The sequence below is a fragment of the Oncorhynchus mykiss genome, chromosome 25 (genome assembly GCF_057628025.1).
Source record: "Oncorhynchus mykiss isolate SJ-2025 chromosome 25, ASM5762802v1, whole genome shotgun sequence".
NCBI lineage: Eukaryota > Metazoa > Chordata > Actinopteri > Salmoniformes > Salmonidae > Oncorhynchus > Oncorhynchus mykiss.
The window spans coordinates 51,271,141-51,294,213 of NC_143046.1; the positions used below are offsets into that span (position 1 = coordinate 51,271,141).

Below are 23,073 nucleotides of genomic sequence, written 5' to 3' on the forward strand. Positions count from 1 at the left end.
GCTCCGCCTTATCTCAGTTCACTGGTCACGATGGCAACACCCACCCGTAGCACGCGCTCCAGCAGGTGTATCTCACTGATCATCCCTAAAGCCAACACCTCATTTGGCCTCCTTTCGTTCCAGTTCTCTGCTGCCTGTCACTGGAACGAATTGCAAAAATTGCTGAAGTTGGAGACTTTTATCTCCCTCACCAACTTCAAACATCTGCTATCTGAGCAGCTAACCGATCGCTGCAACTGTACATAATCTATCGGTAAATAGCCCACCCATTTTTACCTACCTCATCCCCATACTGTTTTTATTTATTTACTTTTCTGCTCTTTTGCACACCAATATGTCTACCTGTACATGACCATCTGATCATTTATCACTCCAGTGTTAATCTGCAAAATTGTAATTATTCGCCTACCTCCTCATGCCTTTTGCACACAATGTATATAGACTCTCTTTTTTTTCTACTGTGTTATTGACTTGTTAATTGTTTACTCCATGTGTAACTCTGTGTTGTCTGTTCACACTGCTATTCTTTATCTTGGCCAGGTCGCAGTTGCAAATGAGAACTTGTTCTCAACTAGCCTACCTGGTTAAATAAAGGTGAAATAAAAATATATATAAAAACATTATAGCAGGATTTCTTATAAGCTTCCGGGTTTGAGTCCCGCTCCTTGAAAGCGGCAGCTCTACCTTTTAGCTGGTGCGGATGTTGCCTGTAATCCATGGCTTCTGGTTGGGGTATGTACATACAGTCACTGTGGGGACGACGTCATCGATGCACTTATTGATGAAGCCAGTGACTGATGTGGTGTACTCCTCAATGCCATTGGAAGAATATCGAAACATATTCCTGTTAGCAAAACTGTCCTGTTGCATCTGCTTCATCTGGCCACTTTTTTTATTGACCGAGTCACTGGTGCTTCCTGCTTTGATGTTTGCTTGTAAGCAGGCATCCGGAGGATAGAATTATGGTCAGATTTGCCAAATGGAGGGTGAGGAAGAGCTTTGTAGGCTTCTCTGTGTGTGGAGTAAAGGTGGTCTTTAGATGTTTTCCCTCTGGTTGCACATTAAGTTTCCCTGCATTGATTACATTTTTTTTTATTTAACCTTTATTTAACCAGGATGGGCTCATTGAGATTTAAAATATATTTTTCAAGAGCATCCTGGCCAAGATAGGCAGCACCAAGTCATTACAAAAATTACAGACAAACAACATGAAAAATTACAATTAATCTAGCAAAAACCATAGAGTTCACAAGAGTATAACAAAATCAAAAACAGCAAATTAAAAACATTGACCGGTCAGGGAATCAGTCTCAAGATCATTCATCAGTGACTTAAAAATACCAATCTAGACAAGTTCTTCCAGTATTTTGTAAGGCGTTCCAAGACGATGGCGCAGAGTACATAAAAGCCCTTTTACCAAATTCAGTTCAGACATTTGGAACATGGCAGGATAAAGTCCAGCGAATGAAGAGTACCCACCACATTTCTGAACAATAAAAACGCCCAAATAAAAAGGTAGTAAACCCAAATTGGCTTTGTAAATAAAAGTATACCAGTGCCTGAGCCTCCAAGTGACTAGAGAAGGCCAGCCAACCTTGGTATACAAAGTGCAGTGGTGCGTAATGGTTTTGCTTAAAATAAATCTCCAAGTGCCATGGTAAAGGGTGTCAATTGATCTCAAACACTGAGCAGAAGCATTCATATATAAAATATCCCCAGAGTCTAGTAAAGGCATAAATGTAGCTGATACTAGCCTCCTTCTGGCTTCAAAAGAAAAACAGGCCTTATTCCTAAAATAATATCCCAATTTCAGCTGAATTGTTTCTGTAAGTTGTTGAATATGCAAATTTAAGAGAGAGGCCATCATCAATTAAAATTCCAAGATATTTATGAGGTTACAACCTCAATCTCCTTGCCCTGACAGGTAGTAATAGGTGAAAGATGTTTTAATGTCTCCGGCCACTAGAAGCGCCACCTCTGGATGAGCGTTTTCTGGTTTGCTTATGGTGGTATGCAGCTCATTGAGTGCGGTCTTAGTGCCAGCATCTGTCTGTGGTGGTATGTAGGTAGCTCTGAAAAATACAGATGAAAACTCTAGGTACAGTGGCTTGCAAAAGTATTCACCCGCCTTGGCATTTTTCCTATTTTGTTGCCTTACAACCTGGAATTAAAATATATTTTTTTGGAGCGCTTGTATCATTTGATTTACACAACAGCTACAGAAATACTCATCCTAAACTTTGACGAAAGATACATGTTTTACATATAATTAAAGATACATTGTCATTTTGAAGATGCAAAATATATTTTCTTGTGAAACAAACAATAAATAAGACAAAAAAACTGAACTTGAGCGTGCATAACTAATCACCCTGCCAAAGTCAATACTTTGTAGAGCCTTTGGCAGCAATTACAGCTGCAAGTCTCTATAAGCTTGGTACATCTAGCCACTGGGATTTTTGCCCATTCTACAAGGCAAAACTGCTCCAGCTCCTTCAAGTTGGATGGGTTCCGCTGGTGTACAGCAATCTTCAAGTCACACCACAGATGGATTGAGGTCTGGGCATTGACTAGGCAATTCCAAGACATTTAAATGTTTCCCCTTAAACCACTCAAGTGTATGCTTAGGGTCGTTGTCCTGCTTGAAGGTGAACCTCTGTCTCAGTCTCAAATCTCTGGAAGACTGAAACAGGTTTCCCTCAAGAAGTTCCCTGTATTTGGTGCCATCCATTATTCCTTCAATTCTGACCATGCTTCACTGTGGGGATTATGTTTTGGGGTGATGAGAGGTTTGCACTTGGCGACCTGGTTAGTGTGCACTGCGCACGGCCTGCCACAGGAGTCGCAAGTGCGCGATGAGACAAGGATATCTCTACCGGCCAAGCCCTCCCTAAACTGGACGACGCTATGTTGATTGTGCGTTGCCTCATGGACAATATCTGCGACAGAGCTTGGGAGCGAACCCAGAGTCTCTGTTGGCACAGCTAGGGCTGCCATACAGTGCCCTAGACCATTACGCCACCCGGGAGCCCCCCCCCCACCCACCCCACATGCCTTTTGACGAACACAAAATGTCTTTGCTTGTTTTTTTCTTTAAGCAATGGCTTTTTTCTGGCCACTCTTCCATAAAGTCCAGCTCTGTGGAATGTACGGCTTAAAGTGGTCTTATGGACAGATACTCCAATCTTTGCTGTGGAGCTTTGCAGCTCATTCAGGGTTATCTTTGGTCTCTTTGTTGCCTCTCCGATTAATGCCCTCCTGGTCCGTGAGTTTCGGTGGGTGGCCCTCTCTTAGCAGGTTTGTTGTGTTGCCATATTCTTAAATTTTTTGTAAATGGAGTTAATGGTGCTCTGTGGGCTGTTCAACCACTCCACAAATGTCTTGGTAAAACATCTCTAGGGTAGGGGGCACTATTTTTTACCTTCGAATGAAAAGCGTGCCCAAAGTAAAACTGCCTGCTACTCAGGCCCAGAAGCTGGGATATGCATATAATTTTGTAGATTAGGATAGAAAACACTAAAAGTTTCAAACTGTTAAAATAATGTCTGTTGGTATAACAGAACTGATTTGGCACTCGAAAACCTGAGATTTTTCTGATGAATGCTTTTACAGTATCCATTGACTTAGGACTCAAATTGCACTTCTTAGGGATTCCACTAGATGTCAACAGCCTTTAGAAATCGTTTCAGGCTTGTATTCTGAAAAATGAGGAAGTAAGAGCACTCTGAATGAGTGGACACCGCAGTGGCCCAGAGATTTTTCATGCGCGAGGCCTTTCTTGTTTACCTTTTATATTGACGACGTTATTGTCCGGTTGAAATACTATAGATTTTTTTTAGGCTAAAAACAACCTGAGGATTGATTATAAACATCGTTTGACATTTTTCTACAAACTTTACGGATACTGTTTGGATTTTTCGTCTGCCTGTTCTGACTGCGTTTGAGCCTGTGGGTTACTAAACAAAACGGATACTATTTGGATATTAACAGGGACTTTATCGAACAAAACAAACATTTATTAAGTAAATGGGAGTCTTGTGAGTGCACCGATATGAAGATCATCGAAGGTAAGTGATTAATTTTATCACTATTTCTGAATTGTGTAACTCTTTGGCTGGTTACTGTTTTGTAATGATTTGTCTGCTGGGCGCTGTTCTCAGATAATCGCATGGTTTGCTTTTACCGTCAAGCCTTTTTGAAATCTGACACCGTGGTTGGATTAACAAGAAGTGAATCTTTAAACCGATGTATAACAGTTGTATGTTTTTTGAATTTTTATAATGAGTTTTTCAGGTTTTGAAATTGGCGCTCTGCAATTTCTCTGGATGTTGGCCAGGTGGGACGCTACCGTCCCAAGTCCCCTAGAGAGGTTTAACAAACTACAGTTTTGGCAAGTCGGTTAGGACATCTACTTTGTGCATGACACAAGTAATTTTTCCAACAATTGTTTACAAACAGATTATTTCACTTGTATCTCACTGTATCACAATTCCAGTGGGTCAGAAGTTTACATACACTAAGTTGACTGTGCCTTTAAACAGCTTGGAAAATTATGTAATGGCTTTAGAAGCTTCTGATAGGCTAATTGGCATGATTTGAGTCAATTGGAGGTTTACCTGTGGATGTATTTCAAGGCCTACCTTCAAACTCAGTGCCTCTTTGCTTGACATAATGGGAAAATCAAAAGAAATCAGCCAAGACCTCAGAAAAATTATTGTAGACCTCCACAAGTCTGGTTCATCCTTGAGAGCAATTTCCAAAGGCCTGAAGGTACCACGTTCATCTGTACAAACAATAGTATGCAAGTATAAACACCATGGGACCACGCAGCTGTCATACTGCTCAGGAATTGTCCAAAAGTTTGTGTTCAAAATTTTGACTAGTACTATATGTGTAGAGTGTGTGACCCAGTGTTAGTGTGCGTATGCATGTGTCTGTACCTGTGTGTGTGTTTCTCTTAACAGTCCTCGCTGTTCCATAAGGTGTATTATTATCTGTGTTTAATTTCATATCTAGAGCATTCCTACTTAGTGTGTTTTGTTCAGGGCACTATCCTAAGTTGATAACTACATGATAAGTCTACAAGCTGTAAGGCACTAGCTTCGGACAGTCTACAGGGATGGCTTATTGACCTCTTGGGAGAAACTGGTGAGTACGGTAGCTGTAGAGTTTTGACTCTCATCATGGGTATGGGCTAGTACCCCCCCCCCTTTGTGTCTTGGGACCCCCCCATCAGTGGTTGGTGTTGGTGTCCGAGGCACAAACAAAAATGTCTGTCACACCCTGGCCATAGATCTTTTTATTCTCTGTGTTTGGTTGGTCAGGGTGTGACTCGGGTGGGAGACTTGGGTGTTCTGTGTTTCTATGTTTTGGCTTGGTATGGTTCTCAATCAGGGATAGCTGTCTATCGTTGTCTCGGATTGGGAATCATACTTAGGCAGCCTTTTTTCCTTTTGGATTTTGTGGGTAGTTGTCTTTGTTAGTGGCCTGTATAGCCCTAGTAAGCTTCACGTTCGTTTTTGTTGTTTCTTGTTTTGTTGTCGACATTTATAATAAAGAGAAATGTACGCCTACCACGCTGCACCTTGGTCCGGTCATTTCCACGATTTTGATGGCGATCGTGACAATGTCGAACCCTTTGCACGAGTTGTCAGCAGCCGCATTGGTAGTAGATTGGCTGTAACCTTTCAACCAAATCTCCTGGTGTTTGTGCTTTAAAATGCTCAGTGGTTGTCGAGGCCTGTCAGTCACCACAGCGTACGCATGTGCCAACCGTTCCAGTACCTGCGAACTGAGACTAGGATATCTGTCTGTAATATCATATAGTGTTTCACCAGTGAGGTTCATTGGGTCAGTTGCGGGACTGATGCTGTTAGTTTCATTTTGAAGGGTTTCAGTCTGCTTTAAAGAGAAAAATGTATCATCGGAAGCAGAGTACACTCTGCACGTCGATGCTTTTATTCCTGAGACGGCCGAAGTCTTGCGGAAGTTTCCAACGTACAAGAGAAGTTAATCTCAGCTACGGTATCGGACGACTTCAAGGAGATGGGAAGTTGCTCATTCACAGAGACTGCTGGCTCGAAATCATGAAAAGAATGGTCAATCAGGTTTGCTGATTAAATGTGACGAGATATTGTAATATGTCCTAAGGTCAGATTCTGCACCAAGAGGTTTCGAAATGTCTTTTTCCCAAGGGGTGCTGTCGACAGACACCCGTCGTTGATGACTTCATGCACCTAGCATTAGGAGAAGACAGTGTGGTCAGTGGAGACGGCACTGTGGCCGGTGACCATACTTGGTTGGTTTCCTTTCCATTAGTGGGAGTAAACAATCCAAGTCTGCTCCGAGTAGCAGGGGTTCAGATTCGAGGCTGGTAACATACACAGGTTGAACAAGCGATACGTCCTGGAAGTGTAGTTTCAGCATGAGTCTCAATGTGAGAGGTGAGGTAGTCTGAGTGAAACCTCAGTGTAGTTTCGCATCGTTCCCTTTTTAACCAATGTTTAGTTGGCTTCAAAGACCTTTTTCATTGAACAATGTTTGAGAGATGAGCGACACTGTCGAGCCTGAATCAATTAGCGCAGGAGGTTAAGCAGTCCTCCAGGACTGTTTCCAGGTACGGCCTGTTTGAGTTGCGTTTAGTGGTCATATTCCCCACAAGCTGGAGTGGTCGTTCGCAACGACGTGATGTCATTTCTGTTCAAGGTGAAAAAACAGATTTCCTGATCAGGTTTTGAGTGGAATTGGCTCGTGAAGTTTTTGACCTTTTTCTTCACAACCTTGGTATCAGAGTCTATAGACAAAGCCTGTGGGCTTGTTCCTTGATCGAGCAGGCCCTGGACAGGGTCTTGAGCGAGAGCGGAAGTAATTTTATTTTTAACCTTTCTAGCGCTGGGGTTCCGCTAGCCCCTGCGATAGAAACCCCTCGACAACATTCTGCTGAAAAGGCAGCGCACGAAATTCAAAAATATTTTTTTGAGATATGAAACTTTCACACATTAACTCTCCATCTTGTGTAACAAGTGTCATATTGTGTTAGTCTGCTATGGACTTGTTGTCATCGTATTAAGTTTATAATCAATAACCTATACAGTGTGTGTGTCCTATGTTATCATTTAGTTGGTTAGTTAATAAATAATCAAATTAAATTTGTGTCTGCGACGTTCAGAATGAAACTGATATTAGGAAACAATGAATTAGTGACTGTTATGATATCTATATATTCTTGAGTTAATTCGGGAGACGTTAACTCATTAAACAATTTTTCCCTTGGTGCCCCAAATTCCTAATGAGTTAATTGTTACATGATTAATTTAAGATAATAACAATTAAATATAGTAGGTAATTATTCGATGAATAACAGTCATCAGATTATTGATAGTCACGTCACAACATATTAGAGCCCCATGTGAGTAATCTAAGATAAAATTAAGCCTTACTGTTGAATTAAGTCTATAGGAATTATGTAGCCAAATACATTATACACCAATAGCGCTGTAGGAAGTATTGTTTTTGAGAGTGGCACGTGTGGTTCGTTTTCATCCATATACTAGTAGGGAGAGATTGACTCCGGTGTTGTATATCTGATGAAAAGTCAGTGTGTAGGGGGATTTACTGAACACCTACAATGGGCCGGGCCGATGTAGGTATTCTGAGAAATAGACTAACGTATTACTATTTATGTCTCTCGCATTCCAGGAGTGAGTAGACTCGGCCATTATTATTTTCTTGAGAGAGGACATATGGGCCAGACAATTATTTTAAAAAATTGTAGATATTGTTGTTTGAGCGAAACTGACTTCTCTCCATCTCTCACGTTTTCTGAGAGATGGAGACCAACAGTGTATTTCTTTGTTACTGCGTGTTCCGGTAAACATCACAGAAATTAACTGATTAAGGGTGAGCATGAGACATCATTATTAAACCCCCGTTCCCTTAAAGAGGACTCCGTGGTGCTTGGAACTGACATTCCTGTACAAGTAAGGCTAACTTTTCACTAGATGCTAAGCTAACAAAGGGAGAGCAGCCATTTTTCCTTTGTTCACAGGGCGACACCCTGTGCCGTGGGAAATGGAAGTTCCGCCTCCCTGGTGGTGATGAATCACCAGTATATTTTTGTGACAAAAAATGATTGTGACAGCAACCATATTCTCACATCTGTTACAACGGGTTACACTTATGATATCCACTTTCAGGTTAATTCAAGTTTAATTCCCAGATAGCCTATAAAGGGATGATTAATCATTAACATCAATTACATTTACTTTTGCAAGCTCATTGAGTCCAACTCCGACAGTACTAATCCAGTATTGACGGAAGTCCCTCCTCTGCTGAGTTCAGCTTTCAGGGGTAAGTGATCCCCGGTGGTAAATAATCACCAATATATAAATCGTTGCTGTATCTAGGTTAATGTGGAAAAGTTTAAAATGCCTCATTGGTTGAAACACATCAATTTGAACCTCACCCAAATGACCTGAAAATGTATGTTGTCTCATTCAAGGATGTTAAATTGCTGAACATACCTTTTCAGGTCGATCATTTGGGTGAGGTTCAAATTGAGCACATCCAGATTATTCTAAAATGATTGCATACTGGCCAATAGGACGGATGGTAGAGGCGGGTTATCCACTCGCCGACAGATTCTCACAAGACACCTGGATCTGTGTCCCCTGTTTCGGGTCTCTTCTTCATGTGAATGACGTGGGGTTTGGGCCTGGTCCGGTATCAGCAGTAAATCCTTTGCGTCTTTTTTTGTCTATCACATCTGAAAATGTTGTTGTCCGCAAGTCCTTATCCATAATCAAATGATTCAGCCAGGTCTGTGAGATAACCAGAACGTAACTAGCTAATCAAAACCACTAGATAGCAGTAGATTAATATAGTGTGACCAGCATATTCCTATCATTGCTGTTGCCATCCAAACTCAGCAAAAAAAGAAATGTCCTTTCACTCTCAACTGCATTTATTTTCAACAAACTTAACTTGTGTAAATATTTGTATGACCATAACAAGATTCAACAACTGAGACATAAAATGAACAAGTTCCACCGACATGTGACTAACATAAATGGAATAATGTATCCTTGAACAAAGGGGGGGTCAAAAGTATCAGTCAGTATCTGGTGTGGCTGCATTATGTACTGCAGTGCATCTCCTCCTCATGGACTGCACCAAATTTGCCAGTTCCTGCTGTGAGATGTTAACCCACTCTTCCACCAAGGCACCTGCAAGTCCCCAGACATTTCTGGGGGGAATGGCCCTAGCCCTCACCCTCCGATCCCAGACATGCTTAATGGTATTGAGATCTGGGCTCTTCGCTGGCCATGGCAGAACACGGACATTCCTGTATTGCAGGAAATCACGCACAGAACGAGAAGTATGGCTGGTGGCATTGTCATGCTGGAGGCTCATGTCAGGACGAGCCTGCAGGAAGGGTACCACATGAGGGAGGAGAATGTCTTCCCTGTAACGCACAGAGTTGAGATTGCCTGCAATGACATCAAGCTCAGTCCGATGATGCTGTGACACACCGCCCCAGACCATGACGAACCCTCCACCTCCAAATCGATCCCGCTCCAGAGTACAGGCCTCGGTGTAACGCTCATTCCTTCGACGATAAATGCAAATCCGACCATCACCCCTGGTGAGACAAAACCCCGACTTTTTGCAAGTCCTGTCTGGTCCTGCTACGGTGGGTTTGTGCCCATAGGCAACGTTGTTGCCAGTGCTGTCTGGTGAGGACCTTACAACAGACATTCCAGCCTCTCTCAGCCTACTGCGGACAGTCTGAGCACTGATGAAGGGATTGTTCATTCCTGGTGTAACTCGCGGGCAGTTGTACCATCCTGTACCAGTCCCGCAGGTGTGATGTTCGGGTGTACCAATCCTGTGCAGGTGTTACACATGGTCTGCCACTGCGAGGACGATCAGCTGTCTGTTCTGTCTCCCTGTAGTGCTGTCTTAGGTGTCTTAGGTGTCTCACAGTACGGACATTGCAATTTGTTGCCCTGGCCCCATCTGCAGTCCTCATGCCTAAGGCACTTTCACGCAGATGGGCAGGGACCCTGGGCATCTTTCTTTTTGGTGTTTTTCAGAGTCAGTAGAAAGGCCTCTTTAGTGTCCTAAGTTTTCATAACTGTGACCTTAATTGCCTACCGTCTGTAAGCTGTTACAGGCTGACTGCACCGCTCGCGTCGCATTTTGATTGAAACGTCTCTGGTGGGGAAATACATATTTTATGCGGATTTTAGAATATTAGCATGAAAATCTGAAACCAATTGCATGGAAACCTAGCTAGTAACAGATCATTTGTATTTTATTCTAATGCTGCATTCATAACAAGTGGGACACTTTGAAAATACTACGTGTAACCTGGAAGCAACAGGTTTTGTGCGTTTACATGCTCTGCTAATGGCAAACAAGCTGCATCAACCATAAACTATTACAGTGTTAAAAAACCATGCAATAGATTTATTTTGATAAATAATGTTTTGTTGTTGCTATTTAACTGTCAAATTCTGTTACCGAGGTTATTTCCTTAGTAGTTGAGTTCATCATGTGCTAGAAGTCAGATCTCAGGGATGACGAGTTTCCCACTAGTAATTACGAGTTGGACGGGCTTTCAAGTGGATTATATCCTCGTATTTACGAATTTACAAGATGTTATGAACGCAGCTTATCCTCTTAACACTTAATCTTTTATTTCATTATTTTTTTTGTACAGTACAAGATGACGATGGATGATCTAAAAGGCAGGACACTGAACCTTTCTGTGTGGCACAATGACTCCAGAGGGAGAAATGTCTTTCTGGGGCAGGTAGCCATTGACCTTAAGACCTGGGACTGGGGGCATGAGACCCTTACCTGGTACAACCTACAGCCCAAGGTAAATAGCATATACTGTATAAAAGTTGTGCAATTTATGCAGAAAGAAACACCACAAGGCAGCTTGGTACATTGCCTCCCAGGCATTCAGGTCAATCCCATTTTAATGTAGTCTTTTCAGGTGGATTTGAAATGTAATTAATGACAAAATGCACCATTACTTTCAAAGAGGATTATTTTCAGTTAAATCTCAATTCACTTTCTGAATTTCCTGAAAAGCCTGCTTATTTGTCCCACCACTGACCTGAGCAGATCTTTGGTAAGGAAGAGTTTCCTGGAAATAAACCACAACACAAGTATTATTGTAGAACATGTGATAAAACCCAGCTGGACACCACCTCTCCCTCCCTGACCAACATTGGCCCTGATATGGAGATTAAATGCTATGTGCAGTAAGAGACGAGTTCATACTTTATTGATCCCCAAGGATAGATTAGTTTGTCGACCTGACAAACCCACAATAAGAACAAAAAAATATCACAAGACATTAAGAACAACTATTGGATATAACGTACGTTTGTAAATGTTTTGGAAACAAAAATCAGTAAGAGCAACACTCAATTATAAATGCCTGTGTGTTAAGTTATCATACACTTGTTTTTATTTGCAGAATCCTGGCGTTCAGGACTCTCCTGAATATCATGGACTGTTGACAGTAGCACTGAAATATATTCCCCCTGGCTCAACAGGTACTGACTGATATGATATGCCTGTCTCTTTCGTGAATGGGATATAATTATGGTATGATAGAAAAAGTGACAACTAATTCATGTTTAAATCTCTTTACTGATCCAAAACATTTAAAAAAGATATGTATACAGTACCAGTCAAAAGTTTGGACACACCTACTCATTCAAGGGTTTTTCTTTATTTTTTTAGTATTTTCTACATTGTAGAATAATAGTGAAGACATCCAAACTATTACATAACACATATGATAAATTATTAACTGAAAATGTTAAACATATCAAAATATATTTGATATTTTAGAATCTTCAAAGTAGCCAGCCTTTGCCTTGATGACAGCTTTGCACACTCTTGGCCTTCTCTCAACCGACTTCATCTGGAATGCATTTCCAACAGTCTTGAAGGAGTTCCCACATATGCTGAGCATTTGTTGTCTACTTTTCCTTCACTTTGCGGTCCAACTCATCCCAAACCATCTCAATTGGGTTGAGGGCGGGTGATTGTGGAGGTGAGGTCATCTGATGCAGCACTCCATCAATCGCCTTCTTGGTCAAACCGGTCTAATGTCCATCACTTTCTTGGCCCAAGCAATCTCTTCTTCTTATTGGTGTCCTTTAGTAGTGGTTTCTTTGCAGCAGTTCGGCCATGAAGGCCTGATTCACGCAGTCTCCTCTGATGTTGATGACAGTTGATGTTGAGATGTGTCTGTTACTTAAACTCTGTGAAGCATTTATTTGGGCTGCAATTTCTGAGGCTGGTAACTCTAACAAACTTATCCTCAACAACAGAGGTAACTCTGGGTCTTCCTTCCTGTGGCGGTCCTCGTAAGAGCCTGTTTCATCATAGCGCTTGATGGTTTTTGCGACTGCACTTGAGGAAACTTTAAAAGTTCTGGAAATGTTATGGATTGAATGACCTGCATGTCTAAAAGTAATGATGGACTGTTGTTTCTATTTGCTTATTTGAGCTGTTCTTGCCATAATATGGACTTGGTCTTTTACAAAATAGGGCTATCTTCTGTATACCACCCCTACCTTGTCACAACACAAATTATTGGCTCAAACGTATTAAGGAAAGAAATTCCCCAAATTAACTTTTAACTAGGCAGACCTGTTAATTGATATGCATTCCAGGTGACTTCCTCATGAAGCTGGTTGAGAGAATGTGAAGAGTGTGGAAAGCTGTCATCAAGCAAAGTGTAGCTATTTGATGAATCTCAAATATATTTTGATTTGTTTAACACTTTGTTTACTTCAATGATTCCATGTGTGTCATTTCATAGTTTTGATGTCTTCATTATTATTCTACAATATAGAAAATAGTACAAATAAAGAAAAACCTCTTTAATGAGTTGGTGTGTCCAAACTTTTGACTGGGACTGAATGTTTAACCTTTATTTTAGGCACGTCAACAACACATGTAGTGCACATTCTGCAGACCTCAATCAATTAGTGTCATAAAACAATTATACATTTTTCTTATTAAACTCTTCCTCCCCTAGCGATTTCACAATCTACAAAAATACAATATCTCACAATCTACAATTATGGTGCCACTCTGCACACACAAGCTTGTTAGCTAGCTAGCGCAAAGGACATTCAAAGTTCCTTCATAGAAGCTGCTCCTCCTAGGTATAATTATGTGGACCTAATTCACATGGCATAATGTGATGCCCAGTACTTCAAGCCTCCTTCTCAACCCGCTCTTGCTGTCTCCCCACCCGCAACATTTTAGTTACATCTTGCACCATAGGCTACACATCATCAAAGGTTGATTTCACAGGTTAAAAAAGGAACAGAAACGAACAATATAAACCGGTACTTTTTTGGGGTTCAACCCTGTCGGAACAGTGGAACGAAACCAAACCGATTTGAATTTTTTTGGGGTTACAACCCCTGAAGAAGACTAGATTAGTCAATAGTCATGTAGTACATATTGAAAGACGTGGGACACTGAATTTAGCTCTCTGATCATCAATATTGGACATTGTGCCTCCTCTTCTTGCAGGTGTTGACAAGATGAACTCAGGGGAGGTCCATGTGTGGCTGAAGGAGGCCAGAGAGCTGCGTAAGCTAAAGCCTCAGGGTGTCGACTCCTTTGTGAAGTGGTGAGTAGAAGACAGGTTTAATAGAATGGCGTATGAGGCATGTATGGTAACATACACGAGTTTAGCGGGTGTAGCAAAATGCTTGTGTTTCTAGCTCTGACAGTGCAGTAATATCTAACAATAACACAACATATACCCAATACACACAAATCTAGTAAAGGAATAGAATTAAGAACATAAAAATACACGGACAAGCGATGTCAGAGCGGCTTTGAATGAGATACAGTAGAATAGTATAGGATAACGTAATTTCAAATGAGATGGGTAATGAAAGATATGTGGACATTATTAAAGTGACTGGTGTTCCATTTATTAAAGTGGCCAGTGATTTAAAGTCTATGTATATACAGTTGAAAACAGAAGTTTACATACACTTAGGTTGGAGTCATTAAAACTCGTTTTTCAACCACTCTGCAAATTTCTTGTTAATAAACTATAGTTTTGGCAAGTCGGTTAGGACATCTACTTTGTGCATGACACAAGTCATTTTTCCAACAATTGTTTACAGACAGATTATTTCACTTATAATTCACTGTATCACAATTCCAGTGGGTCAGAAGTTTACATACACTGAGATGACTGTGCCTTTAAACAGCTTGGAAAATTGCAGAAAATTATGTCATGGCTTTAGAAGCTTCTGATAGGCTAATTGACATCATTTGAGTCAATTGGAAGTGTACCTATGGATGTATTTCAAGGCCTACCTTCAAACTCAGTGCTTCTGGTTAACATCATGGGAAAATCAAAAGAAATCAGCCAAAAACTCAGAAAAAAATTGTAGTTCTCCACAAGGCTGGTTCATCCTTGGGAGCAATTTCCAAACTCCTGAAGGTACCATGCTCATCTGAACAATAGTACACAAGTGTAAACACCATGGGACCACGCAGCCGTCATACCGCTCAGGAAGGATATGCAGTCTGTCTCCTAGAGATGAATGTACTTTGGTGCAAAAACTGCAAATCAATCCCAGAACAACAGCAAAGGACCTTGTGAAGATGCTGGAGGAAACGGTACTAAAGTATCTATATCCACAGTAAAACGAGTCCTATATCGACATAACCTGAAAGGCCGCTCAGCAAGGAAGAAGCCACTGCTCAAAAAACGCCGTAAAAAAAGCCAGACTACGGTTTGCAACTGCACATGGCGACAAAGATCATACATTTTGGGGAAATGTCCTCTGGTCTGCTGAAACAAAAATATAACTGTTTGGCCATAATGACCATCGTTATGTTTGGAGGAAAAAGGGGGCGACTTGCAACCCGAAGAACACCATCCTATCCGTGAAGCACGGGGGTGGCAGCATCATATTGTGGGGGTGCTTTGCTGAAGAAGGGACTGGTGCACTTCACAAAATAGATGACATTATGAGAAGCAAAAATACGTGGATATATTGAAGCAACATCTCAAGACATCAGTTAAAGTTAAAGCTTGGTCGCAAATGGGTCTTCCAAGTGGACAATAACCCCATGCATACTTCCAAAGTTGTGTCAAAATGGCTTCAGGACAGGAGTGTATGTAAACTTCTGACCCACTGGGAATGTGATGAAAGAAATAAAACTGAAATAAATCCTTCTCTCTACTATTATTCTGACATTTCACATTCTTAAAATAAATTGGTGATCTTAACTGACCTAAGACAGGGAATTTGTACTAGGATTAAATGTCAGGAATTGTGAAACGGAGTTGAAATGTATTTGGATAAGGTGTATGTAAACTTCCTACTTCAACTGTATTTTTGAATTTTTTATTTTTTATTTTACCCTTTTTTCTCCCTATTTTTCGTGGTATCCAATTGTTAGTAGTTACTATCTTGTCTCATCGCTACAACTCCCATACGGGCTCAAGAGAGACGAAGGTCGAAAGCCATGCGTCCCCCGAAACACAACCCAACCATGCTGCACTGCTTCTTAACACAGTGCACATCCAACCCGGAAGCCAGCCGCACCAATGTGTTGGAAGAAACACCGTGCACCTTGCGACCTGGTTAGCGTGCACTGCGCCCGGCCCGCCACAGGAGTCGCTAGTGCGCGATGAAACAAGGATATCCCTACCGGCCAAACCCTCTCTAACCCGGACGACCTCCCGGTCGTGGCCGGCTGCGACAGAGCCTGGGCGTTAACCCAGAGTCTCTGGTGTCACAGCTAGCACTGCGATGCAGTGCCCTAGACCACTGCGCCGCCCGGGAGGCCTAACTGTATTTTATAATGTAAAAACATTCTGGGCTAACAATTTTGAAATAATACATTAATAAAAAACTAAAGACTGCAGTTTCCTCAGAGCAAGAAGCGAGGCAGGATGTCAACGCCATTTTCACGACTCTCCATATTTTGTTTCAATTAATACTTTAAATGTATTTATTTTACCTTTATTTTGACAGGGAGTCAATACCAATGTGAAATGTAAACCAGAGATAGAAAACAAACACATTATTCAGGAAAAAGATTCTCAATCAGCCATCTGAATTTACTCAATGCCATCCTGGATTAAATAGGCTAAATTATCAATGTGTGAGTGAATTATCTTCACTTTATGCCCTACAATTTGCAAACACTCTGATGAGATCATGTCAATACCACCCGGAGCTTGGTCTCTCTCTGCAACTGCATTTGTACCACTCACAAACGCAAGTGGGCCTACACTTCATGTCATGCTTCCAAAATATCAAACTTTTGAATGACTCCGCTCATTTATTGACAATGGGCAACAGGTACAACACATTGGGCAACAGGTACATTGTTATGCTTTTATTGTTGGTCTCTGGTAATGTGCGACCAAACCCTGGGCCTGTAGATACCCTGCAATCTTTACCGACTCCCTATGATTTTTGAAAACAGAGCAGGTTTTGGCCTCTGTTAATCTCAGAAGTCTATTTCCAAAAATAGACATGATTAGAATATGGGTCAATATGACAAATGCAAAACTGGGTAATCAACAGAGCAGTGTTATTCATAAAGCCACCAGCAACCAGAACCACAAACAAATGGTTACAAAACCCGTTGCGCACCAGAGAAAACGTGCACTTACAATAAACAATTCCGCACAAAGGCATGGGGGGAAAAGAGGGTTAAATACACAACATATCACGAGGGAAATTGAGACCAGGTGTGTGACAAGACAAAACAAATGGAACATGAAAAGTGGATCGATGATGGCTAAAAGACCTGGCGACGCCGAGCACGGTCCGAACAAAGAGAGGAACCGACTTCGGCAGAAGTTGTGACAGTACCCCCCCTTGACGTGCGGCACCGGCCTCGGGGACGACCCTGGGGGCGAGGAGCAGGGTGATCCGGACGGAGACGGTGGAAGTCCTGCAGCATTGAAGGGTCCAACACGTCCTCGACTGGAAACCAGAACCTCTCGTCCGGACCACACCCCTCCCACTCCACGAGGTACTGAAGGCCCCTCGCCCGATGCCTCGAATCCAGTATGGATTGAACGGAGTATGCCAGGGCCCCCTCGATGTCCAGAGGGGGCAGAGGAACCTCCCGCACCTCAGACTCCAGGAGAGGAGACCAGCCACCACCGGCCTGAAGAGAGACACATTGAACGAGTGGTTAATACTGTAATCGTGGGGAAGCTGTAACCTGTAACACCTCGTTCACTCTCCTCAGGACTTTAAATGGCCCCACAAACTGCAGGCCAAGCTTCCGGCAGGGCGGGCGTAGGGGCAGTTTTCAGGTCGAGAGCCAGACCCGGTCCCCCGGTGCTTACACCGCCTGCTCAATGTCCGCGTCCAGCTCGCACACCACCGGCGCTACCAGGCAGGAAGCCGGAAGAATGGGAGTATTATGCATGGGCTGCTCCTCTGTGTCATACAGCCGGGACAGTGCATCTGCTTTCACATTCTGGGAGCCTGGTTTGTAGGACAGGGTGATAACAAAACGGGTGAAAAACATGGCCCACCTTGCCTGACGAGTGTTCAGTCTCCTCGCTGCCCGGTTGTACTCCAGATTGTGGTGGTCAGTCCAGATGAGAAAAGGGTGTTTAGCCGCCTCAAGCCAATGTCTCCACGCCTTCAAGGCCTTGACGACAGCCAACAGCTCCCAGTCCCCCACGTCATAGTTTCGCTCCGCCGGGCTGACCTTCTTTGAGAAGAAGGCACAGGGGCGGAGCTTCGGTGGCGTACCTGAGCGCTGAGAGAGCGCAGCTCCTATCCCAGCCTCGGACGCATTCACCTCAACTATGAACGTCAAAGAGAGATCCGGATGGGCCAGCACGGGAGCCGAGGTAAACAGAGCCCTCAGGTGACCAAAAGCCCTGTCCGCCTCAGCCGACCACTGCAAATGTACCCCCCTTCAGCAGTGAGGTAATGGAAGCCGCTACCTGACCAAATCCCCAGATAAACCTCTGGTAGTAGTTGGCAAACCCTAAGAAACAAATGCACAGGATTGGAATAGTCTACAATCCATGCTTCATCTAGAATGTTAGTGCCAATAAATAAATGTAAAATATTGATGGGGGTTACAGAGGAGAGTAAATGATTTTTTTTTTATGTTGTATTGTTGTATTTTAATTCTGTAATGTATTGATTGTTGCTGCCTTCTTGGCCAGATCTCCCTTGAAAAAGACACTCTGGGTCTCAATGAGCTTTTCCTTGTTAAAACCTCACTAGGGTATGTGGGACGCTTTTGTCCCACGTGGCCAACATCCAGTGAAATTGCAGAGCGCCAAATTCAAATACAGAAGTACTCTATATAAAAATTCAGAAAACATACAAGTATTTTGACATAGGTTTAAGATTAACTTCTTGTGAATCCAACCACGGTGTCAGATTTCAAAAATGTTTTACGGCGAAAGCATACCTTACGATTATTTGAGAACATCACCCAGCAGACAAATCATTACAAACAGTAACCAGCCAAGTAGAAGAGTTACACAAGTCAGAAATAGAGAGCAAATGAATCACTTACTTTTGATGATCTTTATATGGTTGCACTCAGAATACATTAATTTACTCAATAAATGTTTGTTTTGTTCGATAGTCTCTCTTTATATCCAAAAACCTCAGTTTTGTTTGTGCGTTTTCTTCAGTAATCCACAGGCTCAAACGCAGTCACAACAGGCAGACAAAAAATCCAAATTGTTTCCGTAAAGTTCATAGAAACATGTCAAACGATGTTTATATTCAAGCCTCAGGTTGTTTTTAGCCTAAATAATCAATAATATTTCAACCGGACAATAATGTCGTCAATTTAAAAGGTAAACAAGAAAAGCACTCTCTCGGTTGCGTGCATGAAAAACCTCTCTGACACTGCAGGGTCCACTCATTCAGACTGCTCTTACTCCCTCATTTTTCAGAATACAAGCCTGAAACTATTTCTAAAGACTGTTGACATCTAGTGGAAGGCATAGGAACTGCAAATTGAGTCCTAAGTCAATGGATACTGTAATGGCATTGAATAGAAAACTACAAAACAAAAATAAATCCTGAGTGGATTTTTCTCAGGTTTTCGCTGCCAAATCAGTTCTGTTATACTCACAGACACTATTTTAACAGTTTTGGAAACTTTAGAGTGTTTTCTATCCAAATCTACCATATGCATATCCTATCTTCTGGGCCTGAGTAGCAGGCAGTTTAATTTGGCACGCTTTTCATCCATAATTACGAATGCTGCCTCCTACCCTAGAGAAGTTAAATAAAGGTTTGAGATTATTCTAAGTGTAAGGTGTAAAAAAACAAAGCTCATTTACCTAATAGTAGAAAGCAGATCATTCAATCGACGTTCCTACCGGTCCTAGACTATGGAGATATCATCCATATGAATGCAGCTGCCACTTCACTAAAGCCATTAGATGCGGTTTACCATAGTGTACTACGTTTTATTACGGGTGACAGGTTTAGTACACATCACTGCATTCTCTACCAAAAGAGCTGACCCCCTTTGTCACGTAGCTCCATTCATTGCTAACATTTTATATATAAAGCTCTTTTTCAAAAACAACCACTGTACCCAACATCATTGTTAACCTTTAGACGTATGAGTTACCATACCCGGTCTCAGGGATGGCTAACTCGGTGAAAGTCCTTCGGTCTCTACAGAGTTAGAAAGCGAGAGGCATTTTTTTCTCAGCTTCTTAATGAACTCATGTGTTATTTTTTTATGATAGCTTATCATCTATCCAGATGCACAGATATTTGCAAGCACAGACACCATATGCTAAAGTCATTAGCGTAATTTTAATGTGCGATAGAAAACAAAATGATTGCATTTTCTACGTCAGTTACATGTTGCCTGACACAAGCAAGAAGAGTCGTCAGAAGACGCGGGTGGTGAAGAAGAGCCAAAAGCCTGTGTATAACCACGCCATGGTGTACGACGGTTTCCGTGCCGGAGAGGTCAGAGAGGCTTGCTGCGAGCTGACTGTGTGGGACCACAACAAACTCTCCAATCAGTTCCTGGGAGGGGTACGCCTCAGTCTGGGCACAGGTGATTATTAAGCACCATTTTGTCATGATGCTACTTGTGACAAATGTCTGTGATAGTACGTTTGTAAATTTGTTACGAAAGGTAATCAATTTCCATGGCTGAAGCACTAAAAACATAGTTAACTGAAAAAGAAAGTATGAGATGCTACCATAGTTCGTCTTTGATTTCGGAATAGAAGTTGTTCACTCAATATTTTTGCAATGGCTTACTTTTCTGAAATGCCTTACTTTTCTGTTTGATTCCAGGACAAAGCTATGGCAAAAACGTGGACTGGATGGAATCTGTCAATGAGGAAATTCAACTTTGGGAAAATATGCTATCAAGTCCAGATGCTTGGGTGGAGGGTGAGATCCCCCTTCGTTCCTCTATGACCCCGAGGAAGTAGAATAAATCAGTGCCGGGAGCGCAGCGTAGCGGTAGTGCTAGAGTCGAACATGCGCATATTTCCATGAGCAACACTTTTCAACTTTCTACCCTCTTCAACTGTACCCCATAATCTACATTCTCACTTTTCTGAATAAAGGAAAACAAATATATCAGGAGGATGAGGTTCGGTAAGAGGTAATTACTGCTCAGAATCTTTTTCTTGTGATAGAGAGTCTTGATTGTGATTAATCAAAGTATAAAGAATTAGAATTGCAATGCATATTTTTTTCAGTGTATTTTTTTTATTCACTTATACTTTACTTACAGTACCAGTCAAAAGTTTGGACACATCTACTCATTCCAGGGTTTTTCTTAATGTTTACTATTTTCTACATTGTAGAATAATAGTGAAGACTTCACAACTATGACATTTTTATTTTACCTTTATTTAACAAGGCAAGTCCGTTAAGAACAAATTCTTTTTTTACAGTGATGGCCTGTTCAGGGGCAAAACTACATATTTTTACCTTGTCAGCTCAGCGATTCAACCTTTCAGTTACTGGCCCAATGCTCTAACCACTAGGCTACCTGTCACGCCAAAACATAACACATATGGAGTCATGTATTAACCAAAAAAGTATTAATATATTGAAGATTCTTCAAATGAGCCACCCTTTGCCTTGATGACAGCTTTGTACACTCTTAGCATTCTCTCAACCAGCTTCACCTGGAATGCTTTTCCAACAGTCTTGAAGGAGTTCCCACATATGCTGAGCACTTGTTGGCTGCTTTTCCTTCACTCTGCAGTCCAACTCATCCCAAACCATCTCAATTGGGTTGAGGTTGGGTGATTGTGGAGGCCAGGTCATCTGATGCAGCACTCCAGCAGTCTCCTTCTTGGTCAAATAGCCCTTACACAGCCTGGAGGTGTGTTGGGTCCTTGTCCTGATGAAAAACAAATGATAGTGGGACTAAGTGCAAACTATATGGGATGGCGTATTGCTGCAGAATGCTGTGGTAGCCTTGCATGTTGTGTGCCTTGAATTCTAAATAAATCACAGACGGTGTCACCAGCAAAGCACCCCCTCACCATCACACCTCCTCCATGCTTTTGGGTGGGAACCACACATACAGACATCAACCCATCACCTTCTCTGCATCTCACATAAACACTGCAGTTGGAACCAAAAATCTCTAATATGGACTCATCAGACCAAACGACAGATTTCCACCGGTCTAATGTCCATTGCTTGTGTTACTTGGCCCAAGCAAGTCTCTTCTTGTTATTGGTGTCCTTTAGTAGTGGTTTCTTTACCGAAATTAGACTATGAAGGCCTGATTCACAAAGTCTCCTCTGAACAATTGATGTTGAGATGTGTCTGTTACTTGAACTCTGTGAAACATTTATTTGGACTGCAATTTCTGAGGCTGAGACAGGTTCGCCATAGCGCTTGATGGGTTTTGCGACTGCATTTGAAGAAATGTTCCATATTGAATGACCTTCATGTCTTAAAGTAATGAGGGACTGTCTTTTCTCTTTGCTTATTTGAGCTGTTCTTGCCATAATATGGACTTGGTCTTTTACCAAATAGACGTATCTTCTGTATACCACCCCTACCTTGTCACAACACAACTGATTGGCTCAAACGCATTTAGAAGGAAAGAAATACCACAAATTAACCTTTAACAAGGCAGGCCTGTTAATTGAAATAAATTCCAGATGACTACCTCATGAAGCTGGTTGAGAGAATGCCAAGAATGTGCCAAGCTGTCATGAAGGCAATGGGTGGCTATTTTGAAGAATCTCAAATTAAAATATATTTTGCTATGATAAAAACTTTTTGGGTTACTACATGATTCCATATGTGTTATTTCATAGTTATGATGTCTTCAATATTATTCTACAATGTAGAAAATAGTAAAAAATAAAGAAAAACCCTTGAATAAGTAGTTGTGTCCAAACTTTTATCTAGTACTGTATATCTTGTCATTTCCCAGGGAGTGTGTCTGTTTTCAAATTATGTAAATTGTCAGGGGAATTGCAAGATTATGTTATAATCCTTGTATTGCATTATAATGGTTGATTTATTCGACAGAATAGAGTATTCTGTTAATTATTCTGTGTGTGTTCTGCTGAGGATGGGCCTCTGAGAAAACACGGACAGAGGCGATTTACGATGTCTTTGGGTGATCAAACCTAAAGATCATTCCAGAGATCATGAGTTAATGTTTCTGCTCTATAACCGTACAAGGGAGAGATGGTTCTAGTTTAACCACCACAAAGTGTAAAAATAAAGTTATGTTTGTAAAATGGTCACCGGCTTTATTTACCTTTTTTTGTACGGTACTGCATAATACATTATTGTTCAAATCTAGTGCTGACTGAACTAATGTGGGACAAGGGCAGAATTGTGCTGACTTTACACGGAACATTGCGAGACAGAATCTGGGACCAGGATGACATTGTTTCACAGGATGAAAGAAAGGTCAATTGGATAACAAAGCAAGCACTCTATCATGTAGTAAGTGTCTTCCTTTATGTGCAATCAGTTAATGCATTACCCTGTTTATCTCTCAATACCACTAGGATGATTGATGCAA

At 41.7% G+C, this 23,073-nt stretch overlaps 1 protein-coding gene across 2 annotated transcripts in view; it reads left to right on the top strand.

Annotated features, from left to right (window-relative positions):
* Positions 1-22,787, top strand: part of si:ch211-266g18.6 (synaptotagmin-like protein 2) — a 60,061-nt gene extending 37,274 nt beyond the window's left edge. For both annotated transcript variants that reach the window (XM_021584357.3, XM_036962781.2), the window contains exons 12-16: positions 10,724-10,885; positions 11,495-11,573; positions 13,579-13,678; positions 19,901-20,106; positions 20,352-22,787. In XM_021584357.3, the coding sequence (XP_021440032.3) occupies positions 10,724-10,885; positions 11,495-11,573; positions 13,579-13,678; positions 19,901-20,106; positions 20,352-20,491 (687 nt within the window). In that variant the 3' untranslated portion in view covers positions 20,492-22,787. The remainder of the gene's footprint in view (positions 1-10,723; positions 10,886-11,494; positions 11,574-13,578; positions 13,679-19,900; positions 20,107-20,351) is intronic.
* Positions 22,788-23,073: the final 286 nt, after the last annotated feature.